The sequence below is a fragment of the Uloborus diversus genome, chromosome 2, assembly GCF_026930045.1.
Source record: "Uloborus diversus isolate 005 chromosome 2, Udiv.v.3.1, whole genome shotgun sequence".
Lineage (NCBI taxonomy): Eukaryota > Metazoa > Arthropoda > Arachnida > Araneae > Uloboridae > Uloborus > Uloborus diversus.
Window position 1 is genome coordinate 111,712,764 of NC_072732.1, and position 13,464 is coordinate 111,726,227.

A 13,464-nucleotide genomic window follows, 5' to 3' on the forward strand; every position below is an offset into this window, starting at 1 on the left:
AGGCAGATACAACAGACGGAAAAGATATTTTTCCGTTTCTATCACGTTTACTTAGACTAACATTTTTAAAAAAGAAAAGAAAAACTTTCTGACTAATAACAGCTGCAAAATCACTATAGACCGTTTTCCATGGCAATCACCATCCTTATACCCTGCAGAACGAACTTTTCTCGAGAACGACATATTTCAATCTCATTTTTTCATCGTTATTAGAAAAAACACCATCGAAAAGAAAAATAAAGCGATTTTGATAGTTAAAAATATGTTTCTTTTAATGGTACTAACGAAAACAACATTGAGCTACAGCGCATTGAAAACATGCTATTTTTTATGTGAAAGATTTTGATGGTCAATTTGGATGACAATATCTTTAACAAAATCAAAATTTACGATTTCAAGGGAAATATAAACATCGACTGGGCCTCTAACTCGTCACGTAATTTTTTAAAAGTGATAGAAAGTTTTATGAACAGCATTAAAAAGACAAAATATTTTGAGAAAAATTTTATTAAAGAAAAGTAACTTTCTTATACATTTTAACAGGTCAAAGCACATGATAGAAAGATTCAGTTGCATTAACAAAAACACTATGATGATAACTAAAAACCTAAAATTATGTACAAGTTCAAGTACATCCACAAACACTTAGGCAAAAGACAGTACATTTCGGCTTGTAAGGGTAAAAAAATATGAAATTCACATTGATTTTCATTGAAATATTTATGTTGTGTACCAATTTGCAAATTTAATGCATTTTCTAAGCAACATACAACAACATTTTAATGAGCAATGAAAAACTGTGCAACTCATAAATGAAACTCGAAAATTTGAGCAGAGTGAAAAGCACCATGCAAATATGTTCATTAAACATGAATGTCAAAAATGAAAAATAAATAGACTCTGTAATAAGCATGATTTCATTTGACATTGCTTTGATAAAAATAAATGTTAAAAGTGGATATTCTCATTGTCTGTTATAAAAAATATTACGCACATGTAACCCCCCCCCCCCATGTTCTTTTATCGTTTGAAAGAAACATGGAAGACGAGGTGGGAAGAGAGGAAGAACTTGCAGAAGGCTGTAAGAGAATAATTTCAATTGAAAAGCAAAAAATAAAAAATACAGGAAGATGTGTAAGTAATTATATCTTGGTTTAGTTGCCAAATTAAGCAAAATTTCTGCAATATATCAAAAATGAAAAAAGAGAAAATGAAGAATGGAGTTATGTGCAATGAGAAATATTTCTTGTAAACGGGTGCCTTTTTGGAAAACTGAAAAAGAACTGTTAGCACAAATATTACCAGATTCTGTGGTCTTATTTAAACATTTTAAAATCAGTTTACTGAAATTTGAGTTTCTGAAGGTACGCACAATAAAGTATATGTTTGAATAAATGTAAAACACAAAATAAAATGTTTAATTCGTTAATTTAATCTCAACTCACCATGCACTGGCCGTAATACATGGAACTCCAATACATTGAAAATCTGAATGAAAACAATCAACACATGCGATCATTTATTATGGAAAGCATTACAAGTCCAAGTTCAATTCATTAAGTAAAACAAAGGAATTGTGTGTGTAAATGGCAGTCCAAAATAGCATTTATCAATTATGTCATGATGTGATAAATTATTAAAGTTTTTATAAATACACGTATTTAACGTCTCGTTTTGTAACAAATATAAATGTTCCACAATTATTTTTTTGCTGTTTCGTAAAAGGTCCTAGAGCGATAATGTTTCAAAAATATATTTCATTCTGCCTTCTTATTTGAATTTTCAACCAATTTCAGCATATTTTAAGAAAAGAGCTTCCGTTCACAAATGTTTAATTGCCAATGCAACCTGTCGAGTCCTTTTCGATCACAAATATCAGTTTCTCAAGAAAAAAAGAGATTCATTCCTTCCAACAACAATTGAGCAGTTATTTTCGAACCTCCATTTAACTGTTTCAGTCGACGAAAACTGCCCAATTGTTCTCGAACAACAGCAGTCCATTAATGTTTTTTGGTGCTCCGCTTCCATCCGAACGCGGTTGTTGCAAATCGACAAATTTGTTTCAATCAACCAGTTGATTCGATATAAAAAAATAAATGAATTCCATCAGATTTGGCTTTCTTCTCCTCCTTTAATGTTGTGGCCTTTACCATCGTGTCCACTGCCGATGCTACCTCTCGGTCCGATTGAGAATTTTCTCGTATCTAGCATCTCCACTTCTTCCCTGGCCGCTAGTTCAGCATCCATCTGGTCCAGTTCGTTCTTAGACAAATGATACACAATGCCAGCGCCGTAAGCATCGCCCAAAACGTTTACAGATGTTCTGATTCGGTCCCTACGAAAAGATAACAGAAGAAAATTAATACCTTGTCATGTTGGTATCACTCCCAGAAAGATCAGCAGCACTAATCTGCCGTGGGCAGGTGAAGGGCAGTAATTGAACATTTTTCATTTAATTGCATTTGTGTCATATACAGTACTAACGTGCACTTTACGTTTTATTAAAGTAAAGCTTTATTGTACAACTTTGCTTATTTGGTTTCCGCTGAAAAAAAAGGGTTTAAAAAAAGAACATCTTTTTCCAACATCCCCCAAAACGCGTTTTTTCAAATATCTCGGAAACTCAATTCTGCAGATACTGCGCCTACCTGCCCACGGCAGTAATAGTCTCAGATATGACTGCACATTCCTACATCCTACCGTTTTTTAAAGCACTACACAATTTTTGTACATTTTTATGGTTATAAAAATAAGTTTAAGTCGCTTAACTTAGTTTTCTAACCATAAGGTTAAGCGAAATACAAAGCCAGCTCAGTCATTTCCAGCCGAGGAGTGCAGTTTCGTGCTTATTAGCACTCATCAGCCCGGCATAGGAAAGTGACTGAGCTGGAGATGGAAAACCTCTTAAGGAAGCCAAGAGTACGAAACAAACTGGTAGCTAATATAAAATTAGCAGACCAGACGAGTGACCGAAGCAATGGTTCGGTTCAACTCGAAGATTGAACGCGATGCATGGTATATTCAGTAAATTACCGCCCATTAGCCAGGGCTAAAGCAGAATACGTGAAATACTGATGAGTGCTAATAAGCACGAAACTGCAGTCCTCGGTTGGAAATGACTGAGCTGGCGGTGTATTTCACGTATTTCTGCTTTAGCTCTGGCTAATGGGCGGTAATTTACTGACTATACCATGCCTCGCGTTCAATCTTCGAGTTGAACCGAACCATTGCTTCGGTCACTCGTCTGGACTGCTAATTCTATATTAGCTACCAGTTTGTTTCGCACTCTTGGCTTCCTTAAGAGGTTTTCCATCTCCAGCTCAGTCACTTTCCTATGCCGGGCTGATGAGTGCTAATAAGCACGAAACTGCAGTCCTCGGCTGGCAATGACTGAGTTGGCGGTGTATTTCACGTATTTCTGCTTTAGCCCTGGCTAATGGGCGGTAATTTACTGAATATACCATGCCTCGCGTTCAATCTTCGAGTCCATTGCTTCGGTCACTCGTCTGGTCTGCTAATTCTATATTAGCTACCAGTTTGTTTCGCACTCTTGGCTTCCTTAAGAGGTTTTCCATTTCCAGCTCAGTCACTTTCCTATGCCGGGCTGATGAGTGCTAATAAGCACGAAACTGCAGTCCTCGGCTGGAAATGGCTGAGCTGGCGGTGTATTTCACGTATTTCTGCTTTAGCCCTGGCTAATGGGCGGTAATTTACTGAACATAAGGTTAAGGTTGCGTGTCAAAATATAGCCGGAAGTATGGGGAACTCGCGCCACCATCTTGAATTTTAGGTGCGTTTTTTTTTCAGTTTTCTTACACATCAAAAAAACTGTTTACTTGCGAGTAAAGTCATTGACTAATAAATTAAAGAGCATAAAATTGCCTATGAAAAAGTGTTTTTGTCTTTATTGTAGATGTAGGATGAGTTGAGATAGTTATTTCTAAGTTCGTGAGTTTGGAACCAGAATCTGAATTAAAAAAAAAGCCATTTGTCAGTTATTTGTCTTCACAGAAAGCCAAAAATAAAACAAGTTGGAAAACAGTCAGTTTTTCAAACATACACGAACTTAGATACTTTTTTCTAAACCTTCAAAATGTCGTTAAAAAAAGTAAAAAAAAAGTAAGTTTTGAACTTATGTTTTACTGTGCTATTTAATTCTGTCTGGTTGGTTCTATTGGTTTTTACGGCGTAAGAGCCTTAATAGGCTATACCGCGCCAAACGATTGTTTTAAAGTGGAAAAAGGTGCAGAAAATGTAAAATTGCTTAAGGAGTAAAGGACATAAAACTTCTAGAATTTTGAAAAATTTAGCAAAAATAAACACATGCACAAAATTTTAAATTTTGGAAAACAAACAAAAAGAATAAAGTGAAAAATAATTTTGAGCAACAGGATGAATATTGAACTACATACATCACGAAACAAAGACGAGACTAGGATAAGGACTTAAGTATAAACACTAAATCAATGACGAAAAGCTTATAGCCTCCTGAAGAAAATGAAATAATTTGGGATGGGATGCGTCCCCTATTAGATTTTTCAAAGATGGTGATCAAAAATTTTAAAACGAATAAGATTGAAACTTGGATAATTAAAAGAATATGCAACATCGTCTGATTGATATTTGTTGTAAGGCATATTTAAGTTGGTTCATGGAAAAAAAAAAAAAAAAATGTGCGAACCTGGTTTGACCGATGCGAAGACTGACTATAAGAAATTATTGTCTTCTATCTTTTGGTAATCTTCGATTGACTTGAAACCTTTCATTGTGGGCTGGATGGAGTGCAATTTATTAAGTGGTTCTCCACTCCAGACCTGCAGCCAATAGATGTGAAAACAGCTCAAAACAGAATTTTTAATGGCATCGAAAAGTTCAAGATTATCGACCTGGACACGTGCAGCCATGAAAGCTGTATAAGTTGCTTCGCAGCCTGCGATGTCGATGCGTCAAAGGATCCAGAAAGAGAGTGTTGGAAATTAATTTCTATTAGTCTATTGAATGTTGTTGTTGTCGTGTGCCAGCTAGGCGGGCAATTTGGGGTGCGCTGCTTCACTTTTCCAACTGTACCGTAATTTGGTGTGAAGTCCGACTTCTACAGTACACACATGCCATAAGGACCCGTTTAAGGGGTAGGCAACCATTCACAGCACAACAACACATTCACAAAAAGAAAGGATAAGGACAGGACAGGAGAGAGCAAGTACGTCCATGCCCGAGCAGGGATTCGAACCCACACCTTCCTGTCGCAGTCAGACTTCTCTGCCCACTAGACAAGGCAGGCGGCAGTCTATTGAAAAGTAAGTAAGAGTAAAAAGTTTGTCAATTGTTGTTGCAGTGAGTACTTCCACTGAACTAATAAATTGAGTCAGTATATCACCTACTTCCTATGACTTGGTTGAGTATTTATTTTTGCATTTAGCTATTGAACTAATTTCTCTGATTGCATATACAACCAGAGAAATAATACTTCGATACGGTACGCGTACACAACTCGCTGAAACCCGGTAAAAACTGGCATGTTTTGATGATTTAATTAAAATCTATCAAGATGTACTGGCAACCCACGATAAGATACATTTTTATTAATTAATTGCAAAATATGAATGATTATTTGCACTTACAGTAGCCAATCAACTGCTACGATCATGGATATGTCTTGCGTTGGAAGACCGACTGCAGTCAGCACAAGAAGCATAGTTACCAGACCCGCACTTGGAACACTTGCCGCGCCAATACTAGCAGCTGTGGCTGTAAGACTAAAAAAATGTATTTTTTAGAGCAAGAATCTTTAAATGAATCGCTCATAAGCCAACAACTTAAAAGAAAAAAACTGATAATTTTGCTACACCAACTTTTAAGACTTTAGCATTATTCATTTGATCAGAAAAGTATATAGTGGTTGTATTATACAAGTTTTTATTACGCTTTAACAACTAAAAACGTTCTTTATCACATATGAAATCACAAAAATATGAAACCGGTGAAAAAAGGGCTTATCTACTTAGGCTTCTGATCGACTCAGTTTTCAATCACGCAAAGAATAATTGCACTTGCAGTGGATTCTATAATACTCTTTGCCTTTCTAACTTTAGTAAAATGTTTGGTCATAAAATTCATGGCTTGCGGTAAAACGAACTACTTAAGGGTGGAAAATACATGAATAAAATGAATTTCCAAATAAAATAAATTGCCGATTGCTTAGCTTATGGATATTGTAGAAATTCAAATTGCAAGAGCTAGCATTGAAAAAATTAATGATGGTTAGTGGCTTTGTTGTGTTAGTTTTGTCGTGTAAAAAGTTGAGTGATATCTATGCACTGAACATTTCATGATAGATAGGCCGATTCCATTACATTGAGAAGTTGTATGTAGGACCTTGGAAGAAGTCATTGCACGTTCTAGTCGGGGTTAATGATAGTACATTGTAGCGGTGAACCACAAAGTAAAAGTATTGTCTATCGGGAATATAATAGATAGACCGTGAGTATATATACCTCGGACTTTTCAGACTGGTGCTTTGCCTCATACGTCATCTCAGGCTTTTTTGGTGCACATTTGCATTTTCTACTGCACTTGTTTTAAATTTGAATAAAGAAATTTTGTCATTTTGAAATAGACTAAAATGAATAGGAAGCGCAGTTACCTGTTTTCTTCAACGCAGTTTCGGTATATATAACTAGTGGTATCATGTGTTCCTTTTCGGAGCTAAAATTTCGGATGAGTCGGGTCGCATACAAATTACGATGGACCTACCGAGTTTTCTCATATGAAGTTGCAGCAGGACAACTAAATGAGTTTTCTCACACGAGTTAAGAATGAATTAACTAAGTTTTTCTGCAAGAGCCTGAGGTCGGGATTTTGTTGCTATTTTTGTTGTTCTTTATCCCATCTGAAAACAGGGCTGGGCCACTGTTGTTGTTAACAACCCCATAAACTGAAGTTGGGGTTCTATTGGCTAATAGTTGACCGAACATTTTGCCGGTTTCAATTTTTACCCCGACGTGTAAACGTTGTCGGGCCAATGTTACTGTTGTCAACTGTTTTGAACCTACCCAATCATACTGCTACCGAATCATTTGCCAACTGTTCCAGACATGTCCCAACGTTGGGCCAACCATCTGTGCTACTAGGGTAGTGCTCTTACTTCAGATGAAGTGTGGCGTTTCTTAGTCTTATTGAAATGAATCCATTATCAGTTCGTATTTTAACAGAATAGTAAACAAATGTTCTGCCACACCGTTAGTGATACGCCATACTTAATACTCACCTAACTGCAATGACTTCTCCAGCAGAAAGTACGATTCCGTTCATCTGTGCGATGAAGAGTGCAGCCACAGCCTCATAGAGCGCCGTTCCGTCCATGTTGACCGTTGCACCCACGGGCAACACGAATCGCGTCACCCTGCAGTCCACCTTGTTGTTCTCCTCCAAGCACTTGAACGTGATCGGTAGTGTTGCAGCACTGAAAATAAAACATGAAGCAGATGAACTAGCATACATGAGACTAAGTAAAACGCATACATTTTCGTTTGTATCATTTTAGAATCTGTTCACCATCTGCCTAATGACTAGTCTGGGTTGAAATTTATACTTCTTCTCATTTGGTATTAGACTTCATCAGGATCAGAAGATTAATTGGCCCCCATCAAATCAGTTGGGAGATTAGTAACAGTAATAGCAGCATAAGGTACAAGTATTAGAGGAAGCCAAAGTTCTTTTAAAAAATATTAACTTCTTAACTTTTCTTAAGAACTACTCAAGAAGAAACTCGGCTTCGGATAATCTCGAGTTTGATGACTGAAGTCATCTCATAGAGCCCTTCCCCCCACCCCATCGAGTGCACTTGGGGGTACGTGCTCGTTTAATTTGTGGGCCCGAAAGTTCAGAGTGTTTACCATTGAGCAGTTACTACAGGTCCAGTAGATTGGAGAAAATTTCCTTTCCTTCAACCTCGTGTCTAAACTGAAAGTGAAGATGACTGATCGCGCTATTCCTCGAATTTTGCACCAGTTATCGTCCAATAGAAGTCAAACCTCATGAGATAATTGGAACAGCCTCTTTCCATGTATAATCCTTTGGCTCGACAACAATTTTAGTCTTAATATTTGAACACTAAAAAATATCTTTTGCTTCCTGGAACCAACTTACCTGGAAGCTGTCCCCAAAGCTGTAACCCAAGCCTGCAACATTCCTTGGAAGAACGTGAGTGGATTCTTCCGTGTGATCAAGAAGTAGAGCCCCGGTAGCGTTATAACGCCGTGAATGAGCAATCCGATGATGACCGTCAGCATGTACATTCCAAGCTGCTGAGCAGTGAGGGCCAGATCAGCAATGGACATAATTTTACCGACGATCAGCGACATGATACCGATAGGAGAATACCTAAATAGAGGGAAAGAAAAATGAGAAACATATGGATGATCTAATTAGCTGTATTTTAATGATTTTCTAATAGGCAACGAATAATAAGAGATTGTTCCCAAATAATATTGTTTCTATCACGAATCACAGCGTAGCAACTAGTGATGTGCCGTTCGAGAACGAACGAGTAAAAGTGAACAGAACAGTACAAACTCCTAAAAAATTAAAGGCCTTAAATGGTTTGGAATTAGGAAAATTCCACTGATGCACTAACAGTACTCTAGCCACGCTTCGTTCACTCGTTTTTGTTAACGGTGAACCGTTTAGAACATTGTACTGGAAATACATTTGCATTAGGTCGCTCGATCTTTCATTTTTACTGATATTAGTGTTTAAGTTATACCAGACAAGTAAGCATATTTTTAGTTGTTTCGCTTTTATATTTCACTAGCAGTACCCGCACAGCGATGCTCGTGCTAAAAATTTAATGGAAGTCCGTTGAATAAAAAAATTGACGCCCCTCTCCCTCTGATGTGAAATGATCATTTTTCTTTGTATAAAATGCATACACAATTTTTTCAGAAAAAAAAGAAAAAAAACTTATTAAAGTTTCTTTGGAATTTAAAACTTTTCGTCAAATCACTAAATTAGATTTACAGTTGCTTTAAAACTCTATTTAGCGAATGAAGCGGTTTTTACTGAAATTTAAAATATTTTGCCAAATAAACAAAAAAAGACATCAAATAATATCTTTCAAATGAATTCCGCAACTCTATTGTTTATCGCCATACTCGCTCAGCAACCACGCTATCATAATCCATCTGTCTAACGAAAAAAAAAAAAAAAACATCCCGTGGAACATTCAAAAATCATCGTCAGAAAAAAAGAAGAAAATGTCGTACATTTCACTCGGATAAAAACAAATCAAAAGTTTTTTTCTTTCAAAACAACTTTTAAGAAATTAAAATGCGAAAGATGGATTTTAAAAGCGTAACCATGGAAACACGAAATAAAATAAGTTTAAGAAATTAAATGCAAAATAAGGAAAGAAACAATGGATTCAAAAAGCGTAACCGTGGAAACGCGAAAATAAAATGGTTGACAACCTGAATCAAAATGACTGTTTTCAAACTAGATGTAAAAACGCTTGTAACTTTTTTTCCTTTAAAGATAGAAGCTAAGATGTTCGACCAAAGGTCGAGAGAGATCTGGAGTAAAAAATGTCGCTTTTTCCAATGGTGTCAAAAAGAAAACAGTGGGACAAATCCTTCACTTTTTATTGATAGATTTAATGAAGAAAGTAGTGCCTAATTTTCAGCTAAGCCTAAAAAAGTTCCAGCTAAAAACGCAAATTACTCCCGCCGTAATTAAGTTAGAGCATTGAAACAAATTATTTAGAACGCGGAAAATTCTACCCTTTTCAACGATATATAATAAATATATGCAAGTAATTTTTCACTCCCATATTAGGGAATTTATGTGAAATTTGGTCCTAATTGGAATAAAAAAAGAACTATTTATCGGCTTTTTTCGAATTATACACTATGTCAGTCAGTAAGAAAGCACCTTTCATATAGTGAAGGAATTTTTCAAATAGGTGCAGTGGTTCCGGAGATTACCTCGAACATATAAACACACAAAAATCTGCCTTCTCTCTTTATAATATTGGTTTAGATAATAAAGAACTCCGTATCATTTGCTTTTCGTCGCCATCTTGTTTACGTCGATAAGTTAATGAATTATGTTTTATTATTTTTATAGTAACTTAGTAATTTATGTTTTGTCATTTTTATAATGCCTCATAGTATAATATTTTTATAGTATGGTTTTCAGGGCCGGATTTGGAAGTGTGGATACCCCGGGGCAACGAAGGAGTGGAGGTCCCTAATCCGGGTACGAAAATATCATCATATTTTCGAAAATATCCGATACTTTGATATATATCCGAATATTTTGATATATATGTATATATCCGATATTTTCGACCCGTAAAACTTAGGATAGTTTGTAAAAATTTTATTGTGGGGGCCCCTTTGTTGTGGAGGCCCCGGTGCAGTAGCCTCGCCTGCCCTCCTCTTAATCCGGCCCTGATAGTTTTGCTACTTTTCTGGTTTTAAAATTATTTATAATTTAATTAATCTATAACTATTAATTATTTATGTAATATTTATGTATATAACTTTTAATGAAGTTTTTAAAAATTCAAGTAGCTTTTTTAAATGAACTTTGTCGTTTAAATGAACAAGTTCAATCTACGAATAAAAAATGAAAGATCGTGTGATGAACAAATCATTATAAAGAACAACTGTGCCCATACCTACATAACCTTTCTATACATTGCCCATGTATCGAAAGGTTAGAAACGTTGCAAGCAATACTAATACGATTCCTTTGGAAAACGATTGAAACTTATTCCCATACCCAATATACAGGACCCGGCATATCAACCGCCTGTATTTGGAGAGGGCGCTGTGTTAGTTGTGGAGGGGATACGTGATGCATACGTGCCATTTGCAGTAGTAGCAATTAAGTGGTGCGATGATATCTATCGGTACCACTTCCACCACCGTATCTGCACCACAACTCACCTAAGGCTCCATGCCTGACCCCGTATATCAGTTCTATCAATTAACTTACTGAAAAGCGTTGAAATAGGACATATTTAATGAAAAATAAGCGGAATCCTTACCACATGATGAGGTAAACAATGCGCATGACAATCTCATTGAGGACGACGAAGAAATGAACCATGATTCTTCCGTCTGGCCCCATGTTGCCAGCGAAAATGCCAAAAGCGATGCAGAAGATGATCAATCCTAGAAAAAAAAATATTAAAGGTGGTGAAAAAGAAATAACAACGTTAAATTGCACAAATTGCAGATTACTGCAATTCAACATTGTTAATTTCTTTTTCACTTTTCAAGCACAAAGGTATTGATTTAACTTTAATAAAGGTGGTAGTCAAGGCATAGAAAAGACATAATGCTAAAAGCTAGGGAGTTGGAGAGAAAGATGTTATATAGCCAGTTATTTGTAACTTGTAAATGGGTACCAAAAATGGCTGGACTTAAAGATATCGGCACAATAAACCTCATGGAAGGTGGAATGACGTAGCGTAATAAAAATTTTCTACAAATAAATTGCAACCCAATATAATGTCATGATATGCTTTCACTTAAAGTAAATCGCTTTTCCTGCAACTGCATGTTGCAAATCATACAGCAAAATATTTAAATAGAAGTTGGAAACAAGTTCAAAGTGAAACAAGTTAAGGCTCCAAGCAGTTCACAAGATTTGAGAGCGGATATATCAGAACTATTTTCATATAGTTCCATTTTTACGTTGCATAAAACCTTCCGAAGACAGCTTCAGAATAGTTTCAGTTATAGAGAAAAACTCGTTTTATAAATTGGGTATTCTTTGTGAAATTCTTAACAGTAACTTTTCTTAATGTGCATCTGGATTTATCAAGAGAAACTGATAATCTCGTCTGGAGTTTGTAAATGTTGAATACTGAATTTTTTTTAAATTTTTATATTACGAAAAAAGGTAAGATTAGATAAGATTTATTAACAAAATACGCATACATAACAGTAAGCAAAATAAAATAAAGTAAAGTTAAAACTTACAAATTATAAAACATAAACTACAAACGTCATAACAAAATATTAAAAAAATCTTGACTATAGTTCAACATGAGTTAGTAGTAAATTCAACACTAAAGAGCGTCAAAGGCACTGTCCGCAGAATTTCTTTTTTTACTTAGTCGTTAAACACATAATACTCCTAATTAATTTATAACTTAAAAATCTTTGCAGCTCCGATGAAGGGATTTTGAGGGATTAACCCAACTAAAACTTGTTGTAAATATATACATTTGTGCAAGAACTGTTATGGATTTAGGTCTTACCAAGAACGTTTGTTCCATCCTTGTAACTGAGAGTTCTTTTTGTAATGTATTGTGTCTCGTTGATGACGTCTGTGAAGTTGTCTAATTTTATGATTTTTGGCTTTTCCTTAGAATAACTTGTTTCTACTTGCTGGAAACAAGCTTGCAGTAAGTTTTCGGGAAACATGTTCCTGAAAGAAAATAAATATAAATGTTATAAAAAAATGCATAAAAACAATGTCATCCGTTAAATCAATGCAACAAATAACGAACAACGAATATAACGTGTCGTGATCAGTTATTATTCCTGCTGAAGAAAATGAAAATAGCAAATACTCAATCTTGGAAAAGTTTCACAACCGATGTTATCTGAAATTCATAGACACCACGAAAAACAACGTAATAATCTTTAATGGATCATTATAAACAGTTTTGAACAGCTTTAACTTTTTTTTAAACATTTTACAGTATGAACCATCTTTTTTTTTGTTATATAAAAATCTCGATGATTGGTTATTTATTTAAAATAATTATAACATTGCAGAAAATGTGTTTTGTAAATAAATAAATAAATTTAAAAAAAAACGATTAAATTGGATATAAATGAAGTTTACACATTCTAATTCAGTCAATTATCTGATGAATACAGAATTCACATAAACAAACAGACAATGTGGTTCTACCTGTTTAAAATTTAACAAGTTAAAAAAGAAACGTTTTAGCTACTCACTTCTGATTAAATACAAAAAAAAAAAAAAAAAGACCCACCCTGAGAGCCGATTTTATAATAAAATGAACCTCGCAGATGAGAACACATTTAAAAAAAAAAAAAAAAAAAAAAAAAAAAAAAAAAAAAACTGCCAATTGTCAATTTTTCCCTAGATAACACGGGGAAGCACGAAAAATGAAAGATAATCACAACTAGTAAACTTTATTAGCAACTTTTCACTGTCAAAATTGCGAAAGACGCTGGTTCTCGAGGTTTTTAATTAATAGCTTCTGTAATCAAAATTCTACAAAGGTGAAACTTAGCTAAGAAGACTCACGATTAAGTCACCTTTTGAACAAAAAGAGATTGGTTTATCTGTTAGCTACGATGCTACAGACGGACACACAGATACACACATCGACGCATCAAGCTTATAACCCCCTTCTTTTTGAGTCGAAGATTAACAATATCAGTCTTGAAAAAAACTATTTTCGAGTCTAACAGA

The 13,464-nt window shown here is 35.1% G+C and overlaps 1 protein-coding gene across 2 annotated transcripts in view; it reads right to left on the reverse strand.

The window, feature by feature from the left end:
- Positions 1–491: 491 nt before the first annotated feature.
- LOC129215990 (excitatory amino acid transporter-like) overlaps positions 492–13,464 on the reverse strand; it is a 126,505-nt gene continuing 113,532 nt past the window's right edge. For both annotated transcript variants that reach the window (XM_054850121.1, XM_054850122.1), the window contains exons 5-10: positions 12,272–12,441; positions 11,051–11,177; positions 8,149–8,382; positions 7,268–7,462; positions 5,622–5,756; positions 492–2,335 (exon numbers count right to left, since the gene is read on the reverse strand). In XM_054850121.1, the coding sequence (XP_054706096.1) occupies positions 2,107–2,335; positions 5,622–5,756; positions 7,268–7,462; positions 8,149–8,382; positions 11,051–11,177; positions 12,272–12,441 (1,090 nt within the window). In that variant the 3' untranslated portion in view covers positions 492–2,106. The remainder of the gene's footprint in view (positions 2,336–5,621; positions 5,757–7,267; positions 7,463–8,148; positions 8,383–11,050; positions 11,178–12,271; positions 12,442–13,464) is intronic.